Source organism: Molossus molossus, unplaced genomic scaffold (genome assembly GCF_014108415.1).
Source record: "Molossus molossus isolate mMolMol1 unplaced genomic scaffold, mMolMol1.p scaffold_m16_p_5, whole genome shotgun sequence".
In the NCBI taxonomy this organism is placed as follows: domain Eukaryota; kingdom Metazoa; phylum Chordata; class Mammalia; order Chiroptera; family Molossidae; genus Molossus; species Molossus molossus.
Window position 1 is genome coordinate 61,472,321 of NW_023425388.1, and position 26,791 is coordinate 61,499,111.

Sequence of the window (26,791 nt, forward strand, 5' to 3'; positions counted from 1 at the left end):
CGCCCTGGGGAAGTTCTCTGGGAGAGGGGCCGTGAGCAAGCCACCTGTCCGTCTGGGCACACCCCGTGCATTTTCAACAGTGGTTATAATTCAGTTCCTAGAAGTTTCTGATAATTAATCCAGTCTCCGCCATCAATTCATCAGGAAAGCTGTTCCCAGCCTGGAGTCCTTGGTCTCCTAGGGCCCGCAGGAGTAGAATGGAAACTTGAGAGCTGGTCCCCAAAGCCCAGAGAGGCAAAGAACGGTAATGGAGCCTGTTTGTTTGTGGCTGAAATGAAATCAAATCAGTAGGGTACCAGTGACAATCTCCTGCTGATTAGAAACTCTGTTACTTAATAAGTGCATTTCAGTTAATAGTTTTTTTAAAACATAAGGCTCATGGTGGCCATGAGGTAGGAAGCAGTAAAGAACCTGATGGTGACAGGCTGGGACGGTTCTTCTGGGCTGGTGGTGTGGCCGCTGTGCGGAGCCCTAGGCCTCTTGGGGGGCCTGGGAGCCGGTCCCTGGCCCGGCCCCGCTTGTATTCGTCTCGATGCAGGGGTTTTCCTCTATAACAACATTTGAACATAAGGCTACAGCTGCTAACACAAAGCAAACAAAAACCTGTACTTTGTCACGGGGGCCTGCCCTACAGACGCTCTAAGGTGGAGTCAAGAGTACAGGTTTTACCTTCCTCTGTGGGAACAAAGGCAGATGTGTCCAGAGGCTTTCTCTGCCTCCCCTTCAGCTCGAGTGGAAGCTTCTCGTTGTGCTAGAAGGGCGCCGCCGCCTCTCCACTGAGCTCGAGGTCAGAGCAGGGGCGAGTGGATGCGTGTGTCAGGGTGTCTGTCCACAGCAGGTCCACATTATCTAGATGTATCTACCGAAGTGGAATAGGATTCTTTGTAATTACAGCCCAGTTTTCTCACCCCCCCCCCAGTAGTCTTGAAGCCTATTTTATTTTATTTTTTCATTTTAGTCTCTGGAAGTACGGAAGAGCTAGACAACTCCACGGGTCCTCAAAGCCCCTCGGTTAGCTGGACAAAGAGTGTGCAAGTTGCCGCCACGTCCCCCAGTGGTGCCCCAGGGGTGGTCCCGTCGTTAACCGTCAGCGTGGGACAGCCGAACGAGACAGAGGATTTCTCGGAGGACCCTGAAACTGCCCCAACATCCCCCGCAGTCCGTTCTCCACCATCCGAACCACCTGAGGCCGGCTTGAGGCGAAGCACCGGCGTGAGCGGGAGTCCAGGGCATGGGGAATTCACTGAGCCGTCCACAGAAAATGGGCTTGGCCTGACATCTTCTGAGGTCTCAGTGGGGTTTTGGCAAAATGATTCCCCAAGTAAGTGTTCAGTTTTGCTTGGTCTATGACGGACATTTAAAAATTGTTGGATTTTCACCCTGGCGGGTTGGTTTAGTCCATTGGAGTGTTGTCCTGTACACCCAAAGGTTGTGGATTGGATCCCCACCCAGAGTACATACCTGGGTTATGGGTTCAATCTCTAGTTGAGGCACGTATGGGAGGCAACCAATCGATGTTTCTCTCTCACATCCATGGCGCTCTCTCTCTCTCTCTCTCACTCTCTCTTTCTCTCTCTCCCTTCTTCTCTCTCTGAAATCAGTGGAGACATATTCTGGGGTGAAGATTTAAAAAATATTGTTGGATTTTCTTAAGGGTGGCTTCAAGACCATGTGCAGTCTCTAAGAAAAAGAGTGTCTTTCGCTAACACCATCTCCTTCATCTAGTGTGTCACATTAACACACTTTGGCGTTCTTCCTCATGAAAACATTGTGAAGTTTGTCCAGCAGGCATCGTTCCTCCTGCCTCTTCTGAAGATGACGAAACCACGGGTCCGAAGGGTCGGGCCGAGCTGAGCCCTCAGCCTCCGAGCCCTCCCTGCCGGCTGCATCTCCAAAGCGAGAGCCGGCCTGCTCGTTAAAGCTAGTCGGTTACTTTATAGACCATCCTTAGAACTCAGATGTGCAGATGTAACTATATTGCGCAAATTCATACTTCAGTATTAGAATGATCTGCACCAGTGGTAGAACTGTTTTAGAAAAATAGTCTGAGCAAGCGCTGCATGGAGGCACCTTGTGTTGCTGGGATCACACGCTCCCTCCCCTGACCATTTTGGGGAAAGAGAATACCGTACTCAAGCCCGTCAGCTACTCCGCTGCTTTGCACAGGCTGTTTAAAAGCCCCCCCTTCACCAGCCTTTATTTTCAGTGTTGCTCTCTTATTGACACTGAAGAGTTTTGAATTATTTAGAATATGGACGTGCATATCAGGTTACACGTAATACATTCGATGCAAGGTCATTGCAAAGGGCATCTTAGAGGGGGGTTCACGTCTCAGTGGTGGAGGGATCTCTTTCACATCCATGTAATGGCATTTTTTCCCTGACACCTTACAGCCTCAGAAGGACGCCAGCGGCCTGGCAGCTCTGACACAGGAAATGGGCTCCGTCTGTCTCAGGCTGAGCCTGTGTCTGGGTCAGTCCCCTCGGGCAGGGCTGGAGAGAGCACTGCACGCTGGGTCATGGCCAACAGCACGATGCTTGAAGACGGGACGGGAAGCTCTACTTCCTACCCGGGAGTTGTGAACTCTTCAGTTGTGACCCAGTTCGCAGCCTCTGTCCCACAGTCTCGAGGCAGTGACACAGCGCTGGGTGAAAGGAGCCACTCTGAGCCGGCCGCCGGGTCTTTGTCCTCGTCCTCCTCGGAAAGCGTGGAGTCCTCAGCATCACGTGGCGAACGCTCGAGTGAGTTTCCACTGCACGGAACTGGAACACGTGGAGGGACGGGGCTTCCCAGGCTTAGGATCTTCCGTAGCGGAGTAAGGCCATGCACTGATGAGACAGCCCTGCGGCCTCCTCTGGTTTCATCATCCCCGGCCATGCTTCTAGCTGGTGGACACAGATACACCTGTGTGTATCCCAGTTTCTTCTGGTACATCTCCAGAGTTGCTGTTGCCACCTGCCCCCCCCCCCCAGCTCAGGGACCTCTCTGTCTATGTCCTTCCACTCCCTGTAGCCCACCCCACACCCCCATTCCTGCCTCAGTCCAATGGCTCTGAAAGGTTGGTCACCCCAGGGCCAGGCATTCATCATTTAAATGGCTCGATTGAGATTTAATTCACATTTTATAATTCTCCCATTTAAAGTGTACAATTCAGCCCTGGCTGCTTTGGCTCAGCGGTTGGAGCGACGGCCTGTAGACCAGTGAGTCCCGGGTTCAGTTCCTGCTAGGGGCACGTACCCAAAAAATAAATCAATAAAATGCACAATTCAGTAGTTTTTATATATGCACAAAGTTGTGGAACCATCACTGCAATCTAATTCCAGAAGGTTTTCATTACCTCAAAAAGGAGCCTGGTGCCAGAAGTCACTCCTCCCCTCAGCCTCTGGCGACTACTAATTTATTTCTGTCTCTATGGGTTTGCCTGTTCTAGAAATGTCCTATAAATGGAATCATGGAATCATATGATATGTGGCTTTTTGTGTTTTTCACTCAGCATCATGTTTTCAAGCATCATATTATGGCTGAATAATATTCCATTGAATGGATGTACCACCTTTTGTTTATCTTTTTATCAACTGATAGATATATAGGCTTTTCAGAAGAAATATGTTGGCCATTCTGAATAATACTGTTGTGCACATTCCAGTACGGACATACGTCTTCAGTTCTCTTGAATTGCTGGATTAAATGGTGACGCTGTTTTTAACCTTTTGAAGAACTGCCAAACTGTTTCCAAAGTGGCTGCCATACTTTATCTTCCCACCAGCAGTATACAAGGGTTCCAGTTTCTCAACATCTTTACCAACACTTGTTATTGTCCATCTTTTTTGACTGTCACCATCCTGGTGGGTGTGTTGTGGTATCTCATTGGAGTTTGTTGTTTTTTCTTTCTTTCTTTTTTTCCCTTAGAGAGGAAGGGAGAGGGAGAGAGAGAGAGAAACATTGATGAGAGAGAACATTGACTGGCCGCCTCCCGCATACCCCCCACTGGGGATCTGGCCTACAACCTGGGCATGTGTCCTGACCGGGAATCGAACCAGTGACCTCTTGGTGCATGAGTCGATGCTCAGCCACTGAGCCACACTGGTCAGGCTCTCATTGAGATTTTGACTTGCATTTTCCAGCTGAGCATCTTTTCATGTGCTCATTGGTCATTTGTATATCTTCTTTGAAAATGTGCATTCAGATCTTTTCCTTATTTTTAAATTGGCTTATTTGTCTTTTTTTGAGTTACAAGAATACTTTATGTGTTCTGGGTACCAGTCCCGTATCAGACATGATTTGCAGGTATTTTTTCCTGTTCTTTGGGTTGTCATATCACTTTTCTGGATGACATTGTTGGCAGCACAACAGTTTTTAATTTTGATGAAGTCCAATTTATCAACTTGATATGTTGATAAACTTTTCTTTTGATGTTCCTTTCTAGCAATGTTCTTGAGTAATTTTTAAAAACTATTTTCAGCAGCCTTATCCATGTGAATTGGATAAAGCAAAATACATTAACTTGTCATTTAAACTTATAATAGGTTCAAATTCTCACCTCTCCACCACTAACAATAGCATCTCCATTTCCCCCACCGAGGATCCTAATTGATGAGGAAAAGTAGCGTGTGATGGGAGAAGACACCCTTATCATGAAGGAACCCACGTGGATGGGTGGAGGACACTCATGCTCTTTATGTCTGTGCATGGAAAACGCATCATCTGTCTCCTAAACAAAGAAATCATTTTCCACCCTCACAACTGTGGGCTCAGACTTGTTACCCCTCAAACCAGGAGCATAGGTTCTGTAGCTCTTCCTTCTCCCTTCCCGGCACCCTTTGCTCTGCAGTTAATGCGCAGTTGGTTCCAGTAGAAAATGTGGGCGGATCTTGGGGCTACAACGTGCTAGATATGGAACGGCCTCCTTCCTGCAACCACCCACTGTGGGTGAAAGGAAGGCTTTAGCTCGTCTTCCCTCATCACCCAAAGCTGATTCTGCCATCAAGCCTCGGCGTCCTCGGGCTGCTCCCGAGAACAAAGCCCCTCTGCTTCAGGTCATGACCTTGCGCTGAGTCAAGTCCACCAGCCTGACGGGGCTGTTCACTGAAATAGTGGCTAACAGAGCCTTTATGGTCTCCCCACCCCAGGCCTGTCCTTTCTGCCGAGGGATCTTATGCTCAGATCCGCTCAGCTCTCAAGCTTGTCCTAGCCGGTCTTCTGTGGGTCTCTCAAGCCCTTCAGCCTGAGCCTCTTTCCATGGTCCTGGCTTCCGGTCCTGCTCCAGCTCGCTGTGAATTCTGTCCCCAACTCATTCCTGTCTGTCAGCGAGCGCAGACCTGTCAGGAAGTGAACTTACCGAACCCTCAGCTTCACCTCTGATTCCCATTAAGGAGTGTCCACGGGGCATCACCAGTTAGTCTGATCTGGGAATAGGAATAAGAACCAGGAAAAGAGTCTGTTTTCTCATGGAGCCAGATTATGAAGTATCTAGGCCAAGGAAAATTGGACCTCACTTCCATTCCCAAGAAAGGAAAAAAGGGATATTTATTCATGTGGCACCTGTACCTATTCCGTCCCCACCAAGAAAATAAAACAAATACATTTACACACACACACACACCAGGCCCACCAGTAACCTCTGATCACCGTGCCATTTCTCACGGCTGTGTCAGGATGAACAGGATGATACAGGCCCTGTGTCAGTTCCTGTGTTGCTGGTCCTACCAGGAGGTGACAGACTTCGAAGCACTGTGGCCTCCCTGCTGGGCCTCATCAGAAGGTCTAAAGCCCCAGGAGGGTTGTTAGTCTTCTTCCCACTATTCACCTCTCAACAGCCACTACCAGTTTCCCTGACATCAACTACTTATCATGTATCACTGAGAGAACACAGTGTTAATCCTACCCCCGTAAGTAACAACCCTTCCCATAAATCCAGGTCACCTGAACGTGGGATCCGCAGTGCCACAGAGGTTTCAGTCACCGACAGGTGTCTGCAGGAACCGCACATCGGGTTTCCTCCGAGAACGACCCTGAGGAAGCACAGGGAAGCGTCGGGCTGACAGTCCAGGGAGTGAGGCTTATTCCTGAGACTCAAGTCCCTGCCGCTGTCTTCCCTGCACAGACCCCCGCCCTCTGCACTGACCAGTCATCCCCTTTTCAATCTTCTTTTTACAATTTTTCTTTTTCATTGAATTTATTGGGGTGACACTGGTTAACAAAAATATACAGGTTCCAGGTGCACAATTCCACAACACATCATCTGTATCATTGTGTGTTCACCACCCAGGTCAAGTCTCCTTCCATCACCATTTATTCCCCCATACAGTCCTCCACCTACCCACCCCCTCCCTCCAGCAATCACCACAGCATTGTCTGTGTTCATGAGTTTTTTCCTCAATTCCTCCACTCCCCCAGCCCCCCAACACCCCCACACACAGCTGTCAGCCTGCTCTCTGAGTCTGTCTCTGTTTTGCTTGTTAGTTCATTTTGCTTATTAGATTCCACATGAGTGAAATCTGATGGTATTTGTCTTTCCCTTTTCAATCTTCTTGCAGCCACTGAAGACAGTCCTGAGCTGGGAGTCCGTGTGGACTCGCAGGAAGGGTCCGACAGGACGTCCGGAGCCCGCGCTCACAGTCCGCACACTTCAGCAACTGTCACTGGGGCTGGAGAGCGTACGCTGCGGTCTGTCACCAACGGGAGCAGGACTTCTGTGGACGAGGGGCACTCGGAGACAGCGGCGCCCCGGGAGACAGAGAGCGCCACTCCACGCGGGAACACGACTGCCACGGGCGAGGCCGTCGGAGGTGCCGAGCAGGGTCCCTTCCCACTTTCCTTCCACTCACCTGTCGGTTTGCTCACGGTCCTGGGAGGGTGAAGTTCACGGTCCACCCCAAGCACCTCACAGCCTCTTTATGAAGAGAACTCCCCCACCCCTCTCCCTCCCCCACACGCTCGGCTAGGCATTTGCCCACGGTGCCTGCAGGATGTGTAAATAAAGAGAACAGCCACTTTGTGGCCGAGACCAGTCTCCTGGGAAAGAAATATCTCATCACTCAGAGTGGAAAGTTGGGAGGGTTTTCCTTTTTCCATTTAGGCATAACAATTGTTCTATTTGGGGTCTTAAGAGCTTTTAAGATACCAGTTTGCATTGATGAAAAAAGGCATATGGGCCCTGGCCGGTTTGGCTCAGCGGTTAGAGCGTCGGCCTGCGGTCCGGAGAGACCCGGGTTGGGTTCCCGCTAAGGGCACGTACTTCGGTTGCAGTTTGTCCCCGGCCCTGGTTGGTCGTGCGGGTGGCAGCCACTCGATGTGTCCCTTCACATCGATGTTTCTGTCTCTCTCTCCGTTCCTCTCTCTCCCTCCCACTCTATCTGAACAAAAAATGGAAAAATATCCTCGGGTGAGGATAAAAAAAGAAAAAGAAAAAAGGCATATGGGAGGGATTTGGGCCTGTTCTGTTCCTTGGCCCCTGGCTCCTCTTCTCTTTACTGCCATTTCCATGGCCCACCGCGCTCCTCACAGGAGGGTGGTCGGCTCAGCGGACGCAGACCCTGCCTGCCCTCCACACGGTCTCTCTGGAGAGCTCTCCACTGAAAACCACGTCTCCAAAGGAAGAGTTTTGCCCACTGGAGTTCATGGATAGGACTCTGTTGACAGTGCGTGTGCAGGAGATTGTTATGTTTCGTTGGCCTAACTCTGGTTTTTCCCTTTGCAGTCACTGGAATTAGCTACGAGCAAGTGAGTGGCACAGATGCTGAGCAGAGGACGTCCAGTGACCACACAGACCACACCTACGTCTCGTCTACTTTCACCAAAGGAGAACGAGCATTACTGTCCATCACAGACAACAGTTCGTCCGCGGACGTGAGGGAGAGTTCCACCTCTTCCATTAAGATCTCAGACTCTTCACATTCAGACTATCCTTCCTCGTCTCAGGTTCAGACTGAAAGAAGTAACGTCTCGTCCTATGGAGGGGTGTATGCTCAGCCGTCCACCGAGTCACTGGGTCTGCGCACAGCCGCCCTTCCCTCCTACACACCCACCATCAATATGTCCAGCACCTTGGACCTTCTGTTCGCGCATACTGGATTGGCGGGTGACTCATCTTCTACGTCAGGGTCCCCTTTGCCCCTGCCTTCAGTGTCACAGTCCCACCAGTCAATCTCCTCTACCTTATCATCCACCAGGGCCTCCGCTCATCCGCCGGAGTCCATCCCTGACGCGCCCACACCTTTGTCTTCCTCACCACCGCCGTTGCCAATATTCCTGACAGTCTCTACCCCCGCCTCCCTGCCCGTGTCCCAGACAACCCTGCCACCTTCATCTTCTACCCTGGTCCTGCCCAGGGCAAGGGACACTCCTGGGACTGTAATTAGGACGTCAACAATGGCATCCTCTGTGACGATGCTGTCCAGCAGCCAAACAGCAGATCCTGAGAACCAGAGCAACCCACCCCGTGAGAAATCCGTCACAGAATCAAAGCCACTGAGCCCGGAATCTTTTTCCACAGAGGCCACGGAAGCGGAAACAAGGAGCTCTACTCTGGGGATCCCCTTGCCCCCCGCCTTAACAGAGTTCTCCACTGAGCAGACCCTTCCAGCCATAAGCACCAGCGTAGCCCAGACGCCTCCAGCTTTGACGGCCTCCACCCTCAAGACCGCTCCTCCCCCCGTGTCCACTCCCAGCCCTTCGCCAAGCACAGCTACTCGGATGGCTGGCCCCACGGCAGTGCAGACTACGACTGGAAAACAGTTCTTGCCAACAAGTCCTGAAATTCTAGTGCCACGAATCTCAACAGAAGTTACTGTTACCACAAAAAGGAGCCAAATGCACGTAGATGATACTACCCGATTGAGCACCCTGACCAGTGTACCCACATCAGCAACAGTACTGACTACAGGGCTTGGCATTTCGGAAGAGTACAGCCCAACTTCACATTTGCTCAGGACATCTCCTTCTCCCCAAAGCACAGACGCTTCTCTGGCCGAAGTGCCGACTCCCAGGTCTACCACCTTCCGTGCCCAGAGCAGCACGCAGCCACCCCCAGCGTCGTCCCCAGCATCGTCCCCAGCGTCGTCCCCAGCCTCAGGTAGAACGCAGCCGCACGGCACCCTGGGCTGCTGGGGCAGGGGTTCGTGAGTGTGTGGCAGTGGCCGGCAGTGGCCAGCAGTGGCCACAGTGCAGTGTTTGAGGATTGCGAACGCTTCCTGTAGAAGCACTTACAGCATGAAGTAAAGTCGTGGAAGACCTCGTTGTCTCCCCTGAGTCACACAGGTCTTCCCAAGGACAGAGGAGAGGATGCCAGTGGCTGTGTGGCATCAGTGGACAGTGTAATTGTAGCTTGTAATGCCCTGTAGTTGCAGGAGCTGTCCAAGCATGTCCTTAACTCTACCAAGGCCAGAGCAGGAGTGATGTGGGAGAGGAGGGAGAGAAAACAGAGTAAAGAAACTTTAGGGGGCTGAGATGCCGAGTGAGTGGGGGCTGCTCCTAGATTGGAGCCCCAAGCTTCTGAGTCAGCCAGGTGGAGAGGCTCCTGGTGGTCCAGGGGAAGCCCTTTGTCTCTCAGATTATGTTGCTAGTTGATAAATGAGAGTGTGTGTGTGTGGGGGGGGGGGGAGTGGGGTATGTTCAATCAGAAGATGAACTAACCTTTTCCCACAGTGACTGCATTATGCCTGAGGTTCTCCTTATACCCACATGATGTTCCTGGTACACATGTGATTCTCTATCATGTCAGGACAGGTAGAAGTAAGATGATCTGTCTTTCGATGTCATGTTCGAAATGGTACATTTGGCTTGTCCAGACCCAAGAAAGGAAAACTGCTGGTAGTGATGGGGCGAAACAGAGACTGTCGTCCTAAGGAAAAAGAAAAGACAAGAATGCTTTGTAGTGACCGGAGCAGGGAGCCAGTGGCAGGGCCCCACCCAGCCAGCCCTCGGCCGTCTGGTGGCCAGAGTGGCATCCCCCCGCCCGCCAGCCCCACAGAGCCGCGGTGCATCAGTGCCCCCTTCGTACCCGAGATCCCAGCACCTCTGGGAAATGAAAGCTGGATCCTTCCCCTGAGAAGAGTGGGATCCCAGCTTCGGAGTTCACTGGGCTTCATTTCCAGCAGCCAAGTATACACAATCTCCCTTACAGCGGATTATGGCCATTGCGGTAGTGACTGTGGGCGGCTATGCGGAGCATCATTACTGGTGATAATACATTTTTTGTGGCAGGATCCAGGGGTTCAGTGTTTGGATGTATAGCGGGTGCTTTTAGGCATCTTCAAGGAGCAGTGAGGAGCAGAACACCATCTTCAGGGTTAGCCCGGCAGCGTTATTCTTTTGGAGTTAGAGCCCTTGACTTCTTCCTCCTTCTTCTCATTCTATCACCGATTTTCTCCTTGGAGACGATGCAGTTGTTTTGTGTGTGTTGGCTTTTCTAAGCACGTGTCAGAAACCTTCACTAGGCAGTTGTCATGTCACTGGAGCGTGACGGTGCGGGTCGTACAGACCAAGACGGAGAGTTGTGGTCACCGTCCTCGGGAACTGGGCGTCCACAGTGATTGGAGCCAGTGCCTCCTGAGCCCGGTGGGTCCTACTGGGCTCACTGTTGCATCACACAAGGAGAAGGCATTGCAGTGCCCGCCTCCGATCGGTTCTCTCAATGATTGCCCCGCATGTGGGGGCCCACATATTGTTACATTTTGAGATTTCCAGGTAAAGGGAAATCTTGCAGCAGGAGGATGGTTGATCAGGGGTCCTTTCTCCCTTAATATGTGTTTTAAATGGGCATTAATTCAAGTAGAATTTCTCAGTATCACAAAGACGGTATCATCATCAGTCCTGAACCAAGTGACCTGTAGCAGCATTTGGATTCGACCCAGGTCTTGATTCAGGGACCCCGTTGTCTGACACTCGTGTCTATCTACACGCGAGCACCGGAATCCAGCCCCACCGCAGGTCTGCTGCTGCTCTGCGGACCCGTTCTAGTTTAGCAGTGTGGCTTCTCCAGGCTGGGAAACAGACGTGAGCAGGAATCACATATTAGCCCTGGCCAGTTTGGCTCAGCGGTTAGAGCGTCGGCCTGCGGTCGGGAGAGACCCGGGTTCGGTTCCCGCTAAGGGCACGTACTTCGGTTGCAGTTTGTCCCCGGCCCTGGTTGGTCGTGCGGGTGGCAGCCACTCGATGTGTCCCTTCACATCGATGTTTCTCTCTCCCCCTTCCTCTCTCTCCCTCCCACTCTATCTGTACAAAAAAAAAAAGGAAAAATATCCTCGGGTGAGGATAAAAATAAATAAATAAATAAATAAATAAATAAATAAATAAATAAATAAATAAGAAAGAATCACATATTAGCCAGGAGAATGAAAGATTTACCCAGAGCTGCCTTTACATGTCCTGTGTGATTAATTGCTTTATTCCTGGAATGTGTTTTTAGGGAACAGCTGCACCCCTAACCCTTGTCTTCATGATGGGAAGTGTGTTGCAGACCCCACCAGCCGCGGGTATCGATGCGTGTGCTCACCTTCCTGGCAAGGAGCTGACTGCAGTGTGGGTAAGAGGAAGAGTCATCTCCAGAGCTCTGCAATACAATAATAGCACATTGAAACAGTCGGCAAACTCCCTTTTTCTCCAAAATGCAAGGGAGTACGATTTTTAAATGAATACTCTGCTTACTTGAGTTAACATGCTTAATGTTGTCTGCAGAATAATGTCCGACAATAAGGCTTACAAGTCTCCACAATCTGGCTTCATTTGGTAGGCTCCCTACACTCCTGCCGGCCTGGACCAGCCACAGCTCCCCAGAGACCCTGTATTCCTGCTCCTGGCCGTCACCGTGCTGGTGCTTCAGCCTAGAATCCAACCCCCTGCCACCTGTGTCTGCTTATTAAAGTTCTTCTAGTCTTAATCCAGATACTATTTTTGAAAGTCTTAATCCTCTCCTCCTTTAAAATCTGCTACTTTCTTTGTACTTCCAAATCCTGCCTTGTGTTTACTGTTAGCTCTATGCATGGCTGCCTCCACCCTTAAGGGGTGGGCAGGCCCCAGGGTCGTGCACTCCTCGTCTCTGGGCTCCACAACACCTAGTGCCATTCGGCCCTTAGTGAGTGCCTACTGTCCTAGAATGTGGTTTTGCTGTCTGATACAGGTTCAGTATGGCCTGTGTTCTGTCCTCTACAGATGTGAATGAATGCCTCTCGAACCCCTGCCCACCCCTGGCCATGTGCAACAATACTCAGGGATCCTTCACCTGCAGATGCCCAGTTGGGTACCAGTTGGACAAAGGAATATGCAATTTGGGTAAGGGAGTTAGTCTATCCTGGAATTCTTTCTACGCCACAATGTATTTTGCAAAGTAATAGAAAGTGTAACATTGCTTTTCTCCCTAGTCAAAGCTAGTGTGGCCCTGGCCGGTTTGGCTCAGCGGTTAGAGCGCCAGCCTGCGGTCCTGAGAGACCTGGGTTCGGTTCCCGCTAAGGGCATGTACCTCGGTTGCAGTTTGTCCCCGGCTCTGGTCAGTCGTGCGGGTAGCAGCCACTCGATGTGTCCCTTCACATCGATGTCTCTCTCTCTCTCTCTCTCTGTTCCTCTCTCTCCCTCCCACTCTACCTGAACAAAAAATGGAAAAATGTCCTCAGGTGAGGATAAAAAAAAAAAAAAAAAAAAAGCTAGTGTGTATCCGAGGTGTAACGGAAGGAATAGGAATAGAGAAGGACGTGGTAGATGCTGCCTCTTGTTCCACCACATAGAGATAGAGCATCTCATTGGAAACCTTTTCAGTGTGCATTATATTTTTACATAGTTGCAGTCGTGATCTTTGCACAGACTTCTTTTTTTTTAAATATGTTTTTATTGATTTTTAGAGAGAGAGGAAAGGAGAGGGAGAGATAGAAACATTGATGAGAGACAAACATTGATTGGGATCGAGCCTGTAACCTGGGCATGTGCCCTGACTGGGATGGAACTGGGACCTCTCAGTCCATGGGATGACGTTCAGTCCACTGGGCCACACCAGCCAGGCTGTACTAACCTCTTAATGACTGAATAAGTATGCATCGTTTGTGCATAATACCGTTTGCTTAAGCATTCCACCCTGCAGTTGGGAAAAAAATGTGTATATATCACAGGATATTCTAACATTTTAAGGAAAGGAAAAAACCCTGATTGTCCTACCAAATTCACACATTCTTTTCATTTTTAAAAACAATCTTCATGTTCTTGTCCACAGGCAGCTGTATTTGGACAAAGCTATTGCCATAATCGTGCTGTACAATTTGTCGTATTTTGTTTCCTAATTTGATAGATTTGTGAAGCTGGTTGATTTTAGATATAATCACCTCTTTAAGATTAAGAAGCAAACAACCTGCGTGAAACTAAGGCCCTGACAAGGTGCTAAGTGGCCAGGTGGATACAACTGCTTGACTGGAGGCCCAGTTTCCAGCCCACAGTTCCTCCTACCACACATAATGTGTTTATTGTAAGAGCTTTCTTGCAGAGAGTGTATAGCCCTGTATTGGAGTGCAGAGTTCAATACATAACTAGGAGAAATTAGAAGGGAAGCACATGGAGTTATTATCTAAGCTCGATAGAAACGGGCAGGTAGAGTGACTCGTTTTTGAATCACCTTAAATTGCCCAGTGTGATATTCAACACACAGAAAGTACTCAGTAAATATTTTTTTGAGAGAACAAATGTCTTTGTTCTCTGGAAATATCATTTGCATGACCTCCTGCTGCCTGTAGACGAAGGGGAATCATCAGACCTTTTAGAAGGTTATGTCAGATGACAAAGCTAAAACGGTGCAGTAAGAGTTTGACATCCTGTATTCAAGGAGAACAACCCCTGGAGGGGCATGCAGGGCCTCACGAGCAGGGAGCTCTCTTCCTGAGGGGTTGTGGGCAAGAGCGAGTTTTACCCAGGGTTAGAAGTGGAACGGCAGAAACAGTGTGTGACCGGCTGGGGCTGCACATCTGACCTTAGGTAGAAAGATCAAGGAGCAAGAAGATAAGTATAGAGCCCAGGGTTGGCTGAGTTGGTGTTTGGGGATCGGCTGGCTGGATATGCTGCATTTCTGGCCCTGCAGAGCCTTATAGGAACAAGAAAGTTCTGTTTGCTGACGTGGCACCCTGGACAGAAGCAGCTCCATCTTGGGCCTTGACATGTATTTCAACAGTTGCTACCCTACTAAAATAATGGTAGAATTTTGACAATTGTTTAAAATACAAGGATTCAATCAAAGCATTCTTTAAAGAAAGAAAAATCTAGGAATATAGATACCAGTCAAAATCAAGAGTTCCTCTTATTCTAATAGTTTATTTGCTTTTGGGTAACCTATTCCATTTAGCTACACCCTGTAAGAAATAAGCCAGGAGTTTGGGTTTAAGAATGGAGAAGGTAGCCCTGGCCGGTTTGGCTCAGCGGTTAGTGTGTTAGCCTGCGGACCAGAGAGACCCAGGTACGAAGGGCACGTACCTCGGTTGCAGTTTGCCCCTGGCTCCGGTTGGCGTCGTGTGGGCAGCAACCACTCGATGTGTCACTTCGATGTTTCTCTCTCTCTCTTCCTTCCTCTCTCCCTCCTCCTCTCTCTGGAGATAAATGCAAAACTGTCCTCGGGTGAGGATAAAAAAAATTTTTTTTTTAAATGGAGAAGGTGGAAATGATTTTGTCCTGAAGCAGCGTGGAAAGTACACCTGCCCAGGAGCTCACCTGCCTAGCTGCCAGCCCCAGAGCCACCACCCACAGCTCACGAGCCCTGAGCCTCAATTTCCTCGTCTGTAAAATCAGATTACCCCTGGTCTGCTTCCCACGCGGGGTTACTGTGAAGACCAGATAGCACTGTATCTGAGCAAGCTTTCCCGAAGCCCTCCCCGCCATACGCGGTCAGTTTGGCTCAAATAAACTCCTACAGAATTCCAACAAAAAACAACAAAAACAAAGAAAAAAAATACCTCCAGGTGGGAGGTATTATCAAACATGAGTCTTTAACCTCTTGGACCACTTGGACCAGAATTGAAAGCAGTGAAAATAACAAACCACTCTGAATACAAAGTAATGATTATGGGCCTTTAAAAAATCATTTTTTGGTAACCTGTGTAAATCAGCAGTTCATTTGAAGTAAGACATTGCCATGAAGCCAGGCGACGAGCTGCAGACACGAGGATGGCGGGGTGCTGGGGAGAGAGCAGGGCCAGGAGGACGCTGTGTGAGGCCACCTTCAGTCACACTGACAGCGGAGGACACGTTTACTGTCACAGTTCAGAAGAGATCCGTGTCCTTAGCACTGACAGTCTGCATGTTCCTAGGCAGAGCGTCTGGGGGTCACCCTGGACCTTGGAGCTGCAGGGATGGAGGAGCAGGGTGCCGTTTCTGGAAGCCTGTATGGAGTGTCCCCGGGGCACCAGTTTGGGGAGGAGAGTGGGTCTATTGTGTTAACAATCATCTTTCCCTTTTCAAGTCATTTAACGTCATTGTTCAGAAACAGCAGAGGAACATGCAAATTAGAGCTGAAATGCTGTCATCTGGCCAGGAATGTTTTCCGAGAGCTCCTGCTGCTTAGTCTGAGCAGTGGCTGCACTGAACTGTAGAACAAGCAGAAAGATGTTAAGTAAGGATTAAGGGCTTTAGACAGTAAGTATAGGATGTTAAATGTTTCCCCTGGCTCGTTTGTGGGCCTTTTTCTTAATTCAGCAAGTAGGCTTTCTGCGAGAGAGCAGCTTGGGTTTTCTGTGTTTCGGGTTATTACTTTTTTCCTGTCCAGAGGGGAAGATAAGAATTTAATATCAAGGAAGATAAGAGCCAGATATAGAGCAGGTGATGCTAACTTTTGGTTGCCTGCCCATTGGTAGGTTCCAGTCCCCTCAGGCCCAATCAGCGCAAATTGATGTTAACTAGAATTTTATTTTATGAGTGAAATGGGCCTTGAAAATGGGGCTTTCTGTCATGTCTGAATCCAACAGTATCTCGAATATGGCTTGTTTCATGACACGGCTTATAATCACGGAGTTTGGCAGCCTCTGGAGTGGGGTCCCACTACAGACGCTTGGAGCCTTTCTCTGTCGCCCCTTGGCTGTCCTTAGAATACCAGACTCCTCGGCGGCTGAGGGTAGAGAAGAACTTGGAAGATGGGCGCACATGACGTTGAATGTTCACGTGGGTCCTTGAGGGCAGTGTGACCTTGGGAAGTTACTGACTTCTGGGAGCCTCTTTCATTAGGGATAAAATGGGCATTTCCTCTGGGCAAAAGGAATAGGGGTGGATGGGGGCGAGTCTGGTGAGAAGAGGAAGCCAGAGCCCGTCACCTTGGTGGAGGACTATCGGCAAGAGCATTCCTCTCGCTGAAGCTTTCTAGGGCCTGGCCCTACACCTCCCTCCTAGGTTGTTATTTAGGCCAGCTTGTTCTTCTGGGTCACAACTGTATTGGGTGTCTGTTCATGGGAAGGCCATGAGCAAGACGTCAAGAGGCTCCTCGCAGCAGCCCTCCCACAAACGCAAGGCTCCTCGGAGTCTCACTCCCAGGGTCACTGGGTCTGAGCCTTCAGCCCCGCTCAGTAGGTGCTCGCTGTCCTTGAGAGGAGCCCAGCGAGGGAGAGGTGGGCTCCACCCTCGAGGACAAAGGATGCTCAGAGACGGTCCCTTGAGGTGGAGTCGAGCTGGAGGCCCCAGAAACCTACAGACGCACAGCCTGGTGTAGGTCCACCTGTTGTGTAGCCTAACAGGTTCTGTTTTCATTTTCAGTTAGAACCTTCGTGACAGAGTTTAAATTAAAGAAGACGTCTCTCAACACCACCGCGGAGAAACACTCAGACCCACGTGAAATTGAAAATGAGGTCACCAAAACAGTAAGTTTCCCGAAAGGCGTCTTCCTTCCGGGCCTTCGTTTTCGAGAACAGGTTTCGTTCAGAATCGGGACCCTCCCGGGGATGGGCTGCACCTTCTGGCTGTTCACTTCTGCCGTGTTTGGGAGGTAAGCCACGGTGGAATGAAAGGCCTCTGGGAAACGGGGGTGTTGAGAACCAGTGGTGCCCAGGAGGAGTGCTTCTTCGAACATGTCCTCACGTGCAGCCTTTGTCAGCTGCTGGTGTTTCTTTTCCACGTGCAACCTGATAGTCACGGATGTTTAGGTGACAGGAACCTCTAAAAGCTGTTGGTGAAGAGGAAAGACCCAGAAAATCCTACCGTCCCGTCTGCTGCTGACCTGCTGTGTGACGTTCTGTGCTTAGGAACATGGGGAGAGGCTCTCTTCCCTCGAGGGAATGCCAGCATGGGACATGCCTCCTGATCCCAGGGCTGAGAGCGCATCGCATAGGTTAACTGGGGCTGCTGAGTCTTCTTTCCCTCTTTGCTTGCTTTTTGTCCGAGGTGGGGGGCGGATAAAAAGGAGAGGAAGAAAGAAGAGATGAAAAAGAAGCGGAGATAGTAAGTTTTGCTTCTCTGCTGCTCCCTGAGTCTAAGATTTGGTGTCTAGAAAATCGAAGTTTGCCATTAAAATACGTTTTAGAGAGCAGTCGATGTCTGATTTCAATTTTACTTGTTCTTTATGGGTGAGAGTTAGTGTATTAGCCAAAACCTCTAGGATTTTATAGGCCTGTGGATTTTATTTGTGTAAAACTTAGATTCCAGTTCTGTTTTTGTACCTACTGAGCATCTGCTCTGGGACAAGTGCCTCATTCTGTAAGAGGTGTTGCCGACACCTTTACCGACGGAGAGCTGAGAGGCTCGGGAAGTTGATGATATTGCCTGAGCTCACACATAGAGCAGGTGCAAAGTTAGGGAACAGTCCACTAGACCACCCTCATTTTTTACGTCAGTTTGCAAGTTCGGGGATCTCCAGACCACCCTCAGATTTGATCATTCACTGGGACTCACAGATCTCGCCCGAAGCTGTCACACCACGGTCATGGTGTATTGCAGTGAATAGACCCAGGTTACAGTCGGCCAAGGGACAAGAGGCGAGGGGTGGGGGAGGCGGGAGGCAGAGCCCAGGAGGGTCCACAGGTGATGCTTCAATCGCCCTCTCCCTGTGGAGTCATGGACAGTGTTAACTCCTCTGGGCAATGATGTGCATCATTTTCATGGAGTATTTCCAGCCAGGGAAGCTTCCCGAGTCTTGTGTCTAGAGCCAATATGGAGCGCACACTTTGGCAGCACATACACAAAAATTAGATCCAATGCATAGACATAGTCAACTGCCCGTATGGCTGAGCTGTCTCCAGCCCCCAGCCCCTCTGGAGGTCCAGGGGATTCCATATAACTCAGAGGCCGCACCGTAAATCATGTTGTCAGACTACCTGGAATGGCCCAGGTCTCCGGGTGAACAAAGGCAGGTCATTGCAAAGACTTAGAGATTACTTCCCAGGAGCCCAGGGCCAGGCCTCCCTTTGGGCAAGGTTCAATTCTTTACTCTACAGGCGTTTTAGGTCTCCTTTTACATCTTCTGATCCTATGCCTGGTGTTCTTCACTCCACCACCCCTGCCTGTTGGTTGTGTGTCGGTCAGTATTTCCTCTAAGACGGTCAGGGGCCTAGAACCCCATGCGCAGGTACAGATCTTCCCCCTACGCCATGCTCCATGGCTGCTCTGACTTGTCAAGTTTAACTGGGTGTTGACATGTAACTTATTAGTGAGGAGACATCCACACCCCAGGAAATAGTGACGATTTAGGCAGTGACTGCAGAAGCCACTCAACTGGCCTTTCCCAAGATGCTGTTCTATTCTGAAATGTGCCATTTGTGTCTTTACGTGGGCGGGGAAAAGCTGAAGTACTAATGCCAATAATAAATCATTGCCTGTCAGTATCAAGCAATGTCGTACATATCCGTAAGGTTGGCTGACATCCCACGTTTGAATCCATCTTCTGAAGAGCAAGGTGCCTCTGGCACGTGCCCTTTGGAGCCAGGTGGGTTTGCACCAGTCAAGGTACCGAGACCCTCTGCTGTGCAAAAGGAACCCAGCCCCAATGTTGAGGGAACAGGGCAGCAGGCGGGGTACCTTCTTTATGCCCTCAAGGGATTTCCTCTCTCTGAGGGCACAAGGCAAACACAGGCAGTGTCGCTCTTAATTTGCTCTCAACAAAAGGGTTCTTGACCCACACAACGTTATTTCCCGTGGAAAGCCCTTCTGAAGCGGACCTGTCTTTCAGTGAGGTCAGCTCCTTGTAGATTAGGAGGGGTCTGCGGGGGGCCTGCCAGGCCTGGGGTAGCTGAAAGGAACCGGCCTTTTCACGAGGCTCGCTCACTATGCAAAGTCCAAATAAACAGTTGCCTGTGAGTTTTTTGAAACCCTGGGTCTTAGAAAAGATCTGCCGCTTTGAAGATGTTTTGCATCCAAGGGTGCTGTTCTGAACTTCCATTCTTGCCAAGACCTCCCCCACTGATTTATTATCTGCCTCTCCCCCTTTGTGCTCACGGAACAACAGAATGAGCGCAGGAAGGCATCTAAGAAGGGAACAATAAAAGAAGGATGCCACTCCTCCGTAAAGCCCCTGCTGATAAGTTGATGGCTGGAAAATGCCTGTTTAATACCGAACATAGGAAATTGGTTCCAGGTCGAAGGTTTTTGTCTAACTCACAGTTAACCACAAACTTGTTCTTTCTTTCAGTTAAATATGTGTTTTTCAACGATACCTGGGTATACCCGATCCACAGCTCATGCTTCTAGGTAAGGACGTTCACTTGTGAACCGGTCTATAGAAAGGGGAGGATGTTTGTACATGGGTGGCAGCAATAAAACTGGGCCCTGTTTTGACCAAGCCACAGGGTGACCCAGGGCCAAAGTCACTGGACCTTCTTGCTGTCCCATTCCTTCTGTGGACAATGGAGATGACACTCACTTTTCGAAAGCCTTGGGGCCCACATTTAATTTTAGAACAATTAAAAACCTACACACTTTGCCCTGGCCAGTTTGGTTCAGTGGTTAGACTGTCAGCCTGCGGACCAATGAGTTGCGGGTTCGATTCCAGTCAAGGGCATGCACCTTGGTGGCAGTTTGTCCCCAGCCCTGGTCAGGTCGTGAGGAAGGCTACCAATCAATATGTCTCTCTCACTTCTCTCTCTCTCTCTCTCCCTCTTTTTCTCCATTCTATCTGATGATAAATAGAAAAATATCCTCAGGTGAGGAATAAAAAAATAAAATGAAATAAAATAAAAACCTACACACTTTGTTTACAGCGAGTCCAGCACCATGGTCATATCACTGCAAACCACCTTTTCCCTGGCCTCCAATGTGACGCTGTTTGACCTGGCCGACGGGATGCAGCAGTGTGTCAACTCCTGCAGGTCCTCTGCTGAGGTCTGCCAACTCTTGGGATCTCAGAGGCGGATCTTTAGAGGTAAGGGAATGGCCCCCTGGGAGGACCCCATCCATTTGGTTAGGTACACACCTAGAATGGAAATGTAAGGTATTGGGGCTCAGGTCCAGGAAAGCTAATCACAGAGCCAGGCTGTCTTTGGAATGGGTGTTAGGCAAAAGACCTCCGTGTGGCTGCACCTTTGTACATGTGTGCCCGTGTGTATGTGCGTGCATGCATGCACATACATGCACACACACAGTCTTGAAGTCACCTGGTCCTTGGCATGCTGCCCCTTGTGTTCCTACACAGGAGCTCACTCTTCTTTCCCTTGCAAAGTCCCTGTTCTCTCTGGGGAGACAGACAGTCACACACGGAACATACCTGCTTGTCAGTGCCCCAAACCTTCATCGCGATAATCAGTAAGTTTTAAAAAAGCCTGTGCAGTATTACCTGTCATTTTTGTTTGTTTGCAAACTACCGATGTACAAAAACAAGACCAGAATGATGAAGGCCAGACTGCCCAATGTGGTTCTAATCTCCCTATTCTTGTTCTCGCTTTATCTGTTCTGTCAGAAAGCTTCTGCGGTGCATCAAGTGGAAAGCAGATAAAGAACGGGATTAGAGATAAATTCACAAGGCAAATTTGGGTCTTAGAGGGAAGGTTTTGCCTCTGCGATGGGAGACTGGAATGAAAGTGCTGCCTCGCAAAGGGGCTTGTCCCTGTGGCTGTCTCCTAAGTGATCAAAGCGGATTCTGCCAAGCTCATTTGACTACACAGTTAGGATGCGGAATCTGTGTGGACCTCCCACCTGATGCCCAGACGCTGGACCTGAGTTGTACGTAGGTAGCAGGTTTGGTGCTCGGCCTGCTGTAGATCCAGGACTTTCCCCGGGGGTCAGGGCTCTGCAGATGCAGCAAACCCCGAGTTAACCTTTCTCCCTGGATAGATGCTGCATCTTTGGCTATTTCAGATGTCCCCTATCCTCCTCCTTCCCCCTCAACCTAGCTCCCGCCCCATTCCAGGCCTTCACTACATTACTGTCTGTGTCCATGGGCTATGCGTATGTGCGTATAAGTTCTTGGGTGAATCTCTTCCCGTCCCCCCTCCTCTCTGAGATCTGTCCGTCTGTTTCTTGCATCCATGCCTCTGGCTAAACTTTCTGGGATTGAAGTCGCTGTCATTCAGCATCATTGGAGAACTAGCTTAAACACACATGCCCCAGTAGACTGTGCTCTGAACCCTGAGGCCAGAGCTCTTTGGTTTTACTTTGTCTCCTTTTGTGATTCAAGGGCTCCAGTCTGTCCTCTCCAGGGAGTAGGACGGGGACCTTTCAATTCATTAGAACTCGCAGAGCACATCCTATGTGGTCAGCATTGTGTGAGGCTACTTCTTTGTTCCTAGTAAATTCATTTCATGTCCTGCCCACTCCGACTCCCGTCCTCTCAGCTGGGGTGTGTGGGCTCACGGGAAAGTTTGTTTTCCTTGCTGAGGTCCCGTTCTTTTTTTTTTAAGACTTTAATTTTTTTAGAGCAGTGTTAGGCTCACTGCAAAATTGAGAGTAACATGCAGAGATGTCCCACATGCCCCTCGTCCCCACGTGCACTGGTCCCCATACCTCACCTCTCCTTGCAGAGCCCGTGAAAGCATCCAGGCGTCTTGGCTCAATACCGTCTCACTTCTCTCTGTTTGTGTGTTTGTTTTTTAAAGATTTTTTATTGATTTTTAGAGAGAAGGGAAAGGGAGAGAGAGAGAAATGTCGACCAGCTGCCTCCTGCATGCCCCCTACCGGGGATCGAACCCGCAACCCAGACATGTGCCCGGAACAGAATCGAACCAGCAACCTTTTGGTGCCCAGGACGACTCCCAGTCCACTGAGCCACACTGGCCAGGGCTCACTTCTCTGTTTTTAATTTCAGGTCTTCTGCAGGTGTTGCCGACACACCCAGCTTGGTTTCGCACTCACCTTTCTGGGTGCCAGAGAGGTGGGCTCCCCAAGCAGGAGCTCTCAGGCTCTGGCATCAGGTGTGTCCAGCCTCTGGGCCTCACCAGCTACTCTGGACACGGCCACTGAAAGGCGGGTTTTTACCCCTCAATTCACAAAATACCTATTTCCTGGCCTTCCCAAACCTCGCAGCAGTCATGTCTCCAGAGGTTCAAGTCCTTAAAGTGCCCCTGGCAGTGTCTCAGCCTTAGGTTCACTCAAGTTCTCACTGTCTGGAGGGTGTCAGGCCGGGGAGGCCCATGGGAACTGTGGGTGTAGAAAAATCCCATCGCCAGGCTTCAAACGGGAACGGGGTTCTGTGTGGTTCCGTCGGACGGACCTGTGGAAGAATGTTCTTTTAGGGTAGCAACTCCTCCGTCACAGAGAGCACCCTCTCCCCTGGCGTTCCCATGAACTGCCTCTGCCGGGCAAGTGTTTGCCAGCACGCTGGATCCGCAGGCAGGACGAAAGGAGGACATGGCATTGGCTTCCAGAAACTATCTAATCAGGCAGGCACCCAGGCTGGCTGCCGGACACGGCTGGTGCTGGCCTGGGCAGCCGTTCGCCCTGGGGGATTTCTTCAGATCAAGGCTGGAGGACCGGCCCCGCCTTCAGAGAGTATAGACGGGGACCGCGGGGCCGTAGAACCTCTCTGGTGCCAGCTTCGCAGAGTTTGCTTGGTGAGATTTTCCACTTTTACATGTTTCTCCCTTAAATACAAACTTTTCACAATAAACAAAGGAAATTCTATCACACACACAAACAGGGTTCTGATTTAGCACATCGACTTCCACTGATAAAGACAGGAAATTCAGTGTTGAGAACTGAAGTCCTGTCCTAAACTTACCTCCCTGTGACCAGACCGTCCACCAGGTCCCCAGCTCTCAGGACTCAGAAAGGAGGCTGACGCTGGGACCCCCGCCCCACTCCCCCACCCCGTGTGGGCGTCAGTTCTAGGCACCAGAACTGCCTGGGTGGAGGCCCTTTTGCCACGTTCAGAGCTGGTTTCAGAATAGGCTGGTGTCTTCCTTAAGGTGGGGGAGGGGAGACCGTCCTCACTGCACAGTATAAGCGTCGCCGTCTGTGGCTTGCTCCCAATTCCGAGCTTGCTCTCGTCTGCCAACAACAGCGCATACAGCAGGCTTGTCTTGCCCTGTACACAGGTCTAAATAAGTTACCGCTTACTCTCCAGTTGGTTTCACATTTTTTTCTATTGTCTGTGTACCCCAATGACATGTGTCTTTTTGGAGGGGAGGACTTATCATAGATGGTAAAATGCACCCTCGTCATGTCTGCTGTATACAGCCTCAGAGGGTCTGCCATATTCAGTCTCAGAGAGGGTCCGGTGTATACAAGGGAGGGACGTATGCTCAACGAGAGCTTTTTGAAATGGTTCTTTGCATCGATGAAATGAACAAGGCCCACGTGCCCAGGGCTGGACACATGTAAGAAATAGGGCCTTAGAGTGAAAGAGGTAGAAAGCCTGAGAGACGGACTCCTTCTCAGCCTGCCTGTCTCTCTTGGTGACCCGGTGACGGCTGGTCCGATGGCACCTTCAGCACGTGTGTATCGGGCACTGTGTGGGGGCCAGCCTCTGTGCAAGGTGCTGCAGACCCAGAGACAAACAAGCCCAAAGTCACAGTTCATGCAGTGGGGAGGCAGACAGGGGACATAATTGAACCACAGCCCACACCTCCCCTGGGAATCGTCTGTGTCCCCTGGAGCATGCTGCGTCCCCCAGGCCGACAGACACAGAGTTGAGACAACTTCAGCTCGAGGCAGGTCTGACCTCAGCCTTCTCCGCAGAGCATGGTCACGGCTTCCGGCGTGTGTTGATGTCCCCCCTGCAGTCCTTACTCCAGACCATACCACAGCGTTGAGGGCCGTATTTGCAGTGGACACTGGAGTTGGGGACAGCACCCTGTTTCTTCTGGGTTTCTCCGTCTGCTGGCGTGCTGTGTGAACGTTTTAGTCACCAGACTGGGGGCCGACACGGGAGGAGTGGCCGAAGGCAGAAGGGACCTCTGACGGGAGTGTGCCCTGGGCAGGCTTTTTGGAACTCTGTTCTGGAGCCTCTTGAAACAGAAAGTTCCTGCAACTTCAGGTTTGAAGTGGAAGAGGTTTGTTTGGTCTCACTGTCTTGTTTTTCCATCCCAGCGGGCAGCTTGTGCAAGCGGAAGACTCCGGAATGTGACAAGGAGACCTCCATCTGCACTGACCTGGACGGGGTGGCGCTGTGTCAGTGCAGGTCCGGCTACTTCCAGTTCAACAAGATGGACCACTCCTGCCGAGGTAGCACAGCTTCTCGGGGCTGCCCCCCGGGACGGGAGAGACGCTTTTCTCTGCCCGGCCCCTTCCTGCTCTAGGTGTCGCTGTTCCAGGCTGGGGGACCAGTTCTTATTTTGCTCACAGCAAGAGAGAATACATTGTCCTTGGAATTACAGCATTAATTCTGACCCTGCTGTGGCCTGGCCCCTGGATTCAAAGGGAAAGAAAAGAGAATGGAATGCCTGGGGCGGAAACACCCTTTCTTTCTTTTTTTTTTTTTTCCACTTTAAGGAAGTTATAAAAAGTATTGTTTTAATTCTCAAAGCTTTATGCTATTGTCTGCTAATCTTTTAAAAAGGTAATCCAAGCAGGGGCCAGGCTCTGCCTTTCAGCAGCCGCTGTGGCTCCCTCAACAGTCCTGATGAGGCTCAGGGAGGGGGCCAAGCCCCCCTCAGCCTCACTGCTCACCTGTCACGTTGGGCAACGCACTGCACTTCACTGAACCTGCTTCCTCTTCTGCGAAAAGGGGGTGGTCACACTGCACTGGAGTTCTTGGACTTAGAAGGCAGTATGTACGGTGGTACTTTGGAAACCATCCCCATTTGCTCTTGTATTTTACCCAAGTTGTTGTTGAATCGATGAATCTTAGTTTGAAAGGTTTCAAAAAGTGTTTGAGGGCAGAAAGCTAATTCCACAAACCTTTTAGGTGCGGCTTAAATCCACTTAGTTTGAGATTCGAGGCTGCCCAGTGAATGGAGTGCTGTAACCTAAAATGAACCCAGGTCCAGACACAGTGTCCCCCACCTGGGAAAGACCACCGCAGCGGACGGTCCCAGGAAAACGGCGACGGAAAGGCCGAATGTGGCTTTAACCATGCATCACACCAGAATGGGTTTGGCTCACTTTTCCTGCTCAGCCAACACCTGCTGGTGACATATTCTGGAATCTGAGTAAAAACTGCACACTTGGGAAAGGGGGCCTGCCCCTCATATCTGTCGGGACCTCCCTCTGGAGGGCTCGGTCTATCAGGAGAGGATGAAAATACATTTCAGGGCAGCGCTCTCGTCCTGAGCTCCAGGCCCTGTGGCTTAGGTTTGTGTACAAAGGGCTTTGAAAGCGCACACGCTCCGATCCGCAGGCAGGCCCTACGGGGGTGTTGCGGGAGAGGGCCAGTGTCGTGTGGTGGGCAGAGCCCAATAGCTGGCAGCTTCCCGGCGTTTCTCAGTGGCAGGCTGCCGCCTTGATACAGAGAGGATGCTTCCTACTTGCATCTCATCTGGTTTAATGCACAGTGTCCCTCGCTTTTCTTAGGAACTGCCCACTTCACGTGGGAAGGTGACCTCGGCTAAAATCCATCTGCTGAGGCCCTTGCCGCCGGCGGGAGGGGGGGATGGGCAGAAGTGCAGGCATGTAGGAGTGCTGGCCCCGTGCGCCCTGCCTCTGGAGCTTAGGAGGCCTCAGGAAAGGCCCTGCGCCGCTGCTCCTAGCTGGCCAGCCCTTCCCCTCTACTTGCAAGTCAGCAGTTCCATGTCCGTGTCTCTTACAGACCAGCGTTACTGAGAGCAGAGCTGTCAGAGGTTTTCAGATGCAATGACACAGGCAAGGGCCATCTATGCTTATCAAGTAATGACCCAGGAAGCAGCACGAACACACTTGGTTAGCGTTGGGCTTGTTGCGGAGGCCCCAGGAAGCCTCATTTCTGCAGTGTCCTCCTTGGTTAGATTTTCGTCCCTAGCTGTCAGGCCTCTGATGAGTACATTTGGGATCTCCTTGGGTGACAGCCCTGTCAGCTGGGTCTGATGGCTTAGCAGTGACATCTTCTGGCCACTGATGCTGGAGCACAGGGGCGTTTTAAATGAGCTCCTTTTGGACACTGCTCATCAGGGATTAGTCCCCTGTATAAATGGAAGATAGAGGTGTGGGTGTGTTTTCTAAATCTCTGCAATTCATAATTGTACATTAGCATGGCCGTCTTGTTCTCTTTCGTACACACACACACACACACGTACTTAGTGTCTCACATAAAATGTCCTTACCAGACTTTCCAAGTGGCATATAAAATTAAAGTAAGGCGCTGGCCGGTTTGGCTCACCGGTTAGAGCATCAGCCTGTGGTCCAGAGAGACCCGGGTTCAGTTCCCCCTAAGAGCATGTACCTCGGTTGTAGTTTGTCCCCGGCCCTGGTTGGGGTCATGTGGGTGGCAACCAATCGATGTGTCTCTCTCACATCGATGTTTCTCTCTCTCTCTTCCTCCCCCTCTCCCTCCAGCTCCATCTGAAGATAA

At 50.5% G+C, this 26,791-nt stretch overlaps 1 protein-coding gene across 1 annotated transcript in view; it reads left to right on the plus strand.

Moving 5' to 3' along the window:
- Nucleotides 1-26,791, plus strand: part of HEG1 (heart development protein with EGF like domains 1) — a 90,241-nt gene that overhangs the window by 37,730 nt on the left and 25,720 nt on the right. The window contains exons 4-13 of the mRNA XM_036242505.1: nucleotides 959-1,321; nucleotides 2,394-2,741; nucleotides 6,537-6,788; nucleotides 7,700-9,073; nucleotides 11,408-11,524; nucleotides 12,151-12,270; nucleotides 16,705-16,808; nucleotides 19,568-19,626; nucleotides 20,136-20,296; nucleotides 24,397-24,531. Coding sequence (XP_036098398.1) covers nucleotides 959-1,321; nucleotides 2,394-2,741; nucleotides 6,537-6,788; nucleotides 7,700-9,073; nucleotides 11,408-11,524; nucleotides 12,151-12,270; nucleotides 16,705-16,808; nucleotides 19,568-19,626; nucleotides 20,136-20,296; nucleotides 24,397-24,531 — 3,033 coding nt within the window. The remainder of the gene's footprint in view (nucleotides 1-958; nucleotides 1,322-2,393; nucleotides 2,742-6,536; nucleotides 6,789-7,699; nucleotides 9,074-11,407; nucleotides 11,525-12,150; nucleotides 12,271-16,704; nucleotides 16,809-19,567; nucleotides 19,627-20,135; nucleotides 20,297-24,396; nucleotides 24,532-26,791) is intronic.